This window comes from Garra rufa, chromosome 25 (genome assembly GCF_049309525.1).
Source record: "Garra rufa chromosome 25, GarRuf1.0, whole genome shotgun sequence".
Classification (NCBI taxonomy): Eukaryota; Metazoa; Chordata; class Actinopteri; order Cypriniformes; family Cyprinidae; genus Garra; species Garra rufa.
Genome location: NC_133385.1, coordinates 2,996,923 through 3,004,422, shown reverse-complemented (window position 1 = coordinate 3,004,422; position 7,500 = coordinate 2,996,923). Strand labels below are relative to the sequence as shown.

At 35.1% G+C, this 7,500-nt stretch overlaps 1 protein-coding gene across 1 annotated transcript in view; it reads left to right on the top strand.

The window, feature by feature from the left end:
* nell2a (neural EGFL like 2a) overlaps positions 1-7,500 on the top strand; it is a 148,684-nt gene that overhangs the window by 69,958 nt on the left and 71,226 nt on the right. The window contains exons 10-12 of the mRNA XM_073831274.1: positions 1,013-1,107; positions 3,326-3,431; positions 3,564-3,764. Of these exons, the coding sequence (XP_073687375.1) occupies positions 1,013-1,107; positions 3,326-3,431; positions 3,564-3,764 (402 nt within the window). The remainder of the gene's footprint in view (positions 1-1,012; positions 1,108-3,325; positions 3,432-3,563; positions 3,765-7,500) is intronic.

The following is a 7,500-nucleotide window of genomic DNA, read 5'->3' as shown; positions in this document are numbered from 1 at the left end:
TCACATTACAGCGGCAAAATGGCTTGCAAACGCCATTTAATGTTTACTCCTGGATAATTGGAGGAGCCAAATTACCTACTGTAATTACTCTAGTTACTTAGTGTTAGTTGACTTTCCATCCCTGGCTGATTCAAACTCCATTTCAGAGCCTCAGCTGAATGCATCACACTCAAAATAAACATTAAACATTCATTTCTGAGTATAATTTGTCATTTGTGGTAATTTAGCTGACACACGCTGACAGACCGGTTTCATCAGACGTGTTTTTGTGGCCGTTCGGCAAATGCTTTTCTTCAAAGCGTCTCACAGTCTTCTGTTTCTGCAGAATATTTCTCTCCTGAACGTTTTGGCTGCTATTTACGGCTCGCGTGGCTCTCCTACTGTGTCATTTATTCCTGCAAACGCTGGCAAAGTTCATCCTGAAACAAAAACACAAACCTGCAATTAAATAATATGATGTTTATACATAATCTACTACAGCTTTAATTATCACCAACTCTAATTACTGTTCAAGGAGTTTTACGTTATTTTAATGTCTGTTTTAACTTGTGATTTGAGGACTGATGTGGCAAACAGCAATAATGATTCATTTGAAATGATATAACAGCTTCTCGCTGAGGTTCGGTCTGCACATTGTGTTGTATTTAAAGTCAGAGGAGGAAATAATTGCCGTCTAGGGAACAATTATCTCCTCAGACGTCTTGTAATCGTCGGTTGTTTGCTGTTATGTTTCGCTCCAAATCTCCATACCGTAGCATTTCCTTCTCTCGCATTAATAGTGCAGGTTTGATTTGTGCTGCTGGTGTTTCTGCTGAGTCACGTCATGCTTATTTCGAGCTGCTTTGAAACTAAATACGATGCAAATAAAATGGACTTTTTTGTCCGTTTGCTGAAAGTCAATGGGGTCCAGTGTTGTTTTGGAGCCAATTAACTTCAGCTGTATTAAGAAAGCAGTGGTGAGTGTGTTGTTGTGAGTGTTGTGTGTTCATGTGTGTGTGTTGTTTTTCTGCAGCGATGTGCTTGTTCTCGGAGCAGACTCTGGTGGAAGGACAACGCTGTGCTGTTCATCATCCCACCGCGGGACTCTGCCAGCTGTTTGAATGCAGGGTACAGATCACTACAAACTCTCCTGTATATTTACACACAACACAAAACCAATCTCTCTTTCTCTCTCTTTCTCTCTCTCTCTCTGTATATATTTATATTTATATTTTTGTGTTTCTATATTTTTATTAAAATTTCTTTCTCTCTCTATATATATATTTATGTATTTAAACATATAAAAGTAGTATGTTTAGTAAATATCTATTTATCTATCTGCAACTTCCTAACAACCATCCAAAACACCTAAGCAACCACCCAGAACACACTAGTGACTGCCTAGCAACCAGAGTACCTGATCAACTGCCTAAAAACAACCAAAAACACCCTAGCAACCGCCTAGCAACACCCTAGCCTAGCAACTACCTGGAACACCCTAACAACTGCCTAGTAACCACCCCTTGCAACCACCTAAAACATCAAAGACACCGCCTAGCAGCACCCCAGCAACCACCTGGAACACCCAAGAAACCGCCTAGCAACACCCTAGGAATCACCCAGAATACCCTTGTGACCACCTAAGCAACCGCCCTGAACACCTTAATAACTGCCTAGCAACCAGAGTACCCAATCAACTGCCTAAAAACCACCCAAAACACCCTAGCAACCGCCTAGCAACGCCCTAGCAACCACATGGAACACCCTAACAACTGCCTAGTAACCACCCCTAGCAACCACCTAAAACACCCAAGAAACCCGCCTAGCAACATCCTAGCAATCACCCAGGGTATCCTAGTGACCGCCTAAGCAACCACCCACAACACACTAGTGACTGCCTAGCAACCAGAGTACCCAAGCAACTGCCTAAGAACCACCTAAAACACCCCAGCAACCACCTAGCAACACCTTAGCAATAACCCAGATTACCCTAGCAACCAGCTGGAACACCCTAACAACCACATGAGAACAACCCCTAGCAACTGCCTAAAACACCCTAGCAACCGCTTAGCAACATCCTAGCAATCACCCAGAGTACCCTTGTGACCGCCTAAGCAACCACCCACAACACACTAGTGACTTCCTAGCAACCAGAGTACCCAGTAAACTGCCTAAAATCCACCTAAAACACCCAAGAAACCACCTAACAACACCCTAGAAACTAGAGTACCTGAGCAACTGCCTAGGAACCACCTAAAACACCATAGAAATCATCTAACAACACCCTAGCAATCACCCAAAGTACCATAGCAACTGCCTAGCAACCACTAATAACATACTAGCAACTTCATAGCAACACCCTAACAAACCACCCAGAGTACCTTAGCAACACCATAACAACCACCTAGGAATAACACAAAGCAACTGCCTAGCAACCAGAAAACTGAAGCAACTGCTTAAAAACACCTGAAACAGTCACCCTAGCAATCACTGAAAGTACCCTAGCAACTGCCTGGCAACCACCTGGAACACCAGAGCAACTGCATAGGAACCATCCCTAGTAACTGCCTAGCAACCATCTAAAACAACCTGGCAATCACCCAGAGTACTCTAGCAACCACTCATAACACACTAGTAACTTCATAGCAACCACCTAGCAAAACCCTAGCAAGCCACCCAGAGTACCTTAGCAATACCCTAACAACCGCCTAGGAATCACCCAGCAACTGCCTAGCAACCAGAGTACTGAAGCAACTGCCTAAAACCCATCTAAAACAGCCTAGCAACTGCCTAGCAACACCCTAGAAATCAGCCAGAGTACACTAGCAACTTCCTAGCAATCACCTAGCAACACCCTAGCTACCCAGAGTACTTTAGAAACACTTTAACGACCGCCTAAGAACCACCCTGAGTACCCTAGCAACTGCCTAACATCCAAAGTGGCCAAGCAACTGCCTAAAAAACACATAGCCTAAAAAAGTACCCTAGCAACCACCTAGGAATCACCTGGAACACTCTAGCAACTGCATAGCAACCACCAAAAAACTACCTAGAAAATATCTGACAACACCTTAGCACTCACCCAGAATACCCTAGCAACTGCCTAGCAACCACCTATAACACAATAGCAACTTTACAGTAACCAGCTAGCAAGCCACCCAGAGTACCTTGGCAACACCCTAACAACCACCTAGGAGCCACCCAGAGTACCCTAGCAACCGCCTAAAACACCCTAGCAACCAGAGTACCTGAGCAACTGCATAAAATACACCTAAAACACCCTAGCAACCATTCAGAACTATCTATATTTTTTTCAGAGCGAATGACAAACCCAGTTTCTTTTCAGGAACGTACGATGCACAGAGTTACGGACGCAGAGGACTGTCCGCAGCTCACCTGCACTGAATCTGATCAGATCACACTGACAGACAGATGCTGCAAAGTCTGCAGAGGTACGTTAGCACCTGTTGTTGTTATTACAGTATGATACAGTAATCGGTGTGACCGTTGCCTGACCTTAAGCGCTTCAGTGTTTCTAGTAACACGAATCTACAAACATTAATCTCCTCTCTCTGGGGTTAAAGGTCACGACTTCTGCGCGGAGGAGAACATCTGCGCAGACAACTCGGCCTGCGTAAACTTAGATGGCGGATCCAGCTGCAGCTGCAAGAACGGCTTCCGGCCGCTGCGAGAGGACAGCGCCTACTGCGAAGGTGAGCCGTCAATCAGACGCGGGTCAGCCGATCCGCCAGATAATCCGTTACTGCAGAACACGTGTGACATTTGCATGCGCATACGCTGCGGGAAATGAATCATAATTACGGCACGCCGGGAACAGGAATTTAACCGCATTAGAGCCGCCGGCTGATTTTAATATTCCAGGATATACATTATTATTCCAGGACATGTGTATAATGACTCCTCTTGTGATAATTGGATTTTTCTGCGGGTAAAATGAGGCAGAATCGAATGTTGACATAAAATAGGTCGCACTTCGATACTGATATAACACATACGGCTTTGGGGATTGAGATTTCTCAGTTTGACACGTTATTTAGCACAATTTAGTATTACACAGAATACAAGATGTATATTATTATTAGTATTAATGCAAAATTAAAATGAAAAAAAAAAATCATAGATATTAATATAATATTAATAATAAATCCTAATAATTATGTACATTATAAATAAATTATTAGTGTAATATTGAAATGTATTCAAATTAATTTATTAAATATATAATTGTAAAAATGTTAATTAAAGCAAGGAGTCCATTGTCAGTGCTCATGACGAAATATAAAAAGGCTGCCTGAACATGAAATAATCATCTCATAATAATTAATAATAAATTAATTTAGTACATTTATTGTATTAAAATATAATGTTACATAAAATAAATTTATAAAGAATTAACATTAATGTAATGTTAATGTATTATGATTTATACTAGTAAATCTAAAATTATAAATAAAAAACATTATAAATATAATATAATATAAATTATAATATAATACATTATATGTGTTATAATGTAATAGTATGTAATATAATAAATATTGTCAATTATTAAAAATGTAAACGTAATATTAATTTAATATTGACGTATTAAAATTAATTTTAATAATTAATAATAATTAAAACAATTAGTAGTACTATTTATATTACAAATATCAGATAATATATAACATATTCATGTGGTACAATTTATTATATAAAAATAACATGTAATATAATAAATATAGTAAATTATTAACAATGTAAATAAATGTAATAAATGTAAAATTATAAAAAATAACATTAATAATAATTAAAACAATTAGTACTATTTTTATTACAAAGATTTTAAAATAATATATAATACATTTACCCCAACACCAATAAATCTAAACTTATAAATATAAAAATGCTAAAAATACTGTAAGAAATTCTAATAAATCATAATATAATCTAATAAATACATGTGGTATCATTTATTAAATAAAAATGTTAATTATTAATGTATTTTGAAGTGTATTCAAATAAATTTTTGATAAATATAAAATTATAAAAACAATATATATGAAACAATAATAATGAAAACAATTAGTACTTTTAATTATATTACAAATATTATATGATAAACAAATAATAATAATATAATACAACCCAATAAAAAAACAACATATAATAATATATAAAAATGTACTATATATTTACAATTTATACAATTTATAATGTAATATTCATAATATATAATAATTAAATATAATAATAATTACATATTTAATATAATAATTTAAATACAATTTTATTATAACATTTATAATAATATATGTATAACATTTATTATATTTATAAAATATTTTCTGCATATATATATATATATATATATATATATATATATATATATATATATATATAAATAAATGTATAAGTTAAATAACATATATATATTTACAATTTATTATTTTTTTCATAAATTTAAATCTTGCTGGACTTCAGATGATTCATATCAAATAATTAAATAGTAATATAAAACAATAAATAAAAACATAAAATGTTAAATAATGTACAATAAAATAATAAATAAATGTAAACATACCTATAATATTTACCCCGTTTTTGAGTCCGTTGTCTGCGCTCATGAAATAAGACGCTGAAAAACAGTAAACTTTAATGTAACAAAACGACTTTTTCCATCTGTCAGATGAATCTGCAAATAGTTTGACTAATGAATCATGTCATCTTGTTATTCTATCATTAATTCAGTGACATTTCTGAGTTGAGTGACAGCTCTAGAGTTCTCCATAATCGGTGTTGGTTTTGGTGCACATGACTAATTAAGCGAGCGGCATTATTGATGCTCGACTAGAATCCATCTTGCTTCGGCATCTTAATTGGCTGCTATTGCGTACGGATGTGAGTAAGTCATCAATGTCTCCCTCCACCTTCCTCATCCTGGTTTCTCCCCTTCTCAAAGCCGAGCCGAGCTGCGGCTGGCCTACTTTCGGTGAATGCCTAATGACTCGGGCCGTGTTTCTGGGGACGCGGCGCCCCCATCACCTCCCGCGCATCAGTCGGATCTCTAATGAAACCTGTTCATCTCGCCGGCTAAAAATAATGGCGCGCGAACGACCCCGCCGTCGCCGGCCCTGGGCTCACGTGCGCGGCCGGTCAGGTAATTATCAAAGACCGAGAGGATCTGAATAATTAAAGATGCTATCAGACACGCCGACTTACGGCGAGCCGGACCGGCGGTAAATGATCCCGCGGGACGCCGTTCTGGACGCTGTCGGATCTGGAGAAATCAAAGTGTTTTGAAATAAAGCGGCAGGAATATAAGCCAGGAGTAACCCAGAAACGTTGGCTGTGAGACGGATACGCCGGCAGTGTCCCACTTCCACACTCATTTGTCACCTCTTTCTGTTTAACCTTGCTGGTTGGGACGCAACACATCATTAGCTGGAGGACCATATCTGCTTTTAGCTTCACAAATCCCACACATTTGCACACTCGAGCTGTTTAATGGAATAAACATCCTGTTTTTGGGTGACATTTAATGGTCAGAGTCGGGCGACATGACCACAATCATATATCAAAGTGGCTGTGCATATTATAATCTATTATAATCTAGAAAATTTGAAATGGTTATTTGACAGACTCTAAATTATTTAAATTATAATTTAACTAACTACATAATTTAAATAATTTTGTATAAATACACACACACATACATATATATATATATATATATATATATATATATATATATATATATAAAAATATAAAATAAATAATTTTGTGTGTGTATATACATTTACAATTTATTAATATATGTGTATGTATATATATATATATATATATATATATATATATATATACTGTATATATTTAAAATTTAAAAAAATATTTATATTTATTTAGCATATTTTGTATATAATAATATATAATTATTTATATTTTATATAATAATGTAAAATATTAACTATATATAATTTATAATATTTATAATACCATTTTTTTGCGTAATTTTGCTTTAATTTTGAATTAACATATATATATATATATATTTAGATATTTACAATTTATAATATTTCTAATATGTATTTCTTATATATATATATATATATATATATGAAATAATTTTCATTTTTAAATGATTAAATTTACAAATATATATAAACATATATATATATATATATATATATATATATATATATATATTTGAGTTCGTCAAATAACCATTTTAAATTGGATTTTGTAGCTGAAAAAAATTTAACAACTTAGAAATTTGAGTTGACTTCACAGATATCTGGTTTGTAAAACTTGAAAAGCTGGGTAAGTTACTCAGCTGCCTTAAAATTTGAGTTGAATCAACTTAGTACACTTAGTCACTTAGTACAACTTAACATTTAAAGTTGACTTAACTTTTTTCAGTCTACAGAACTTTAAATTTTAAGGCAGCCAGGTAACAAATTATTTTAAGTTGACTCAACAAATTGTTTTCGTCTCAGCTAAATCATGTCAGGTAAAATGAGG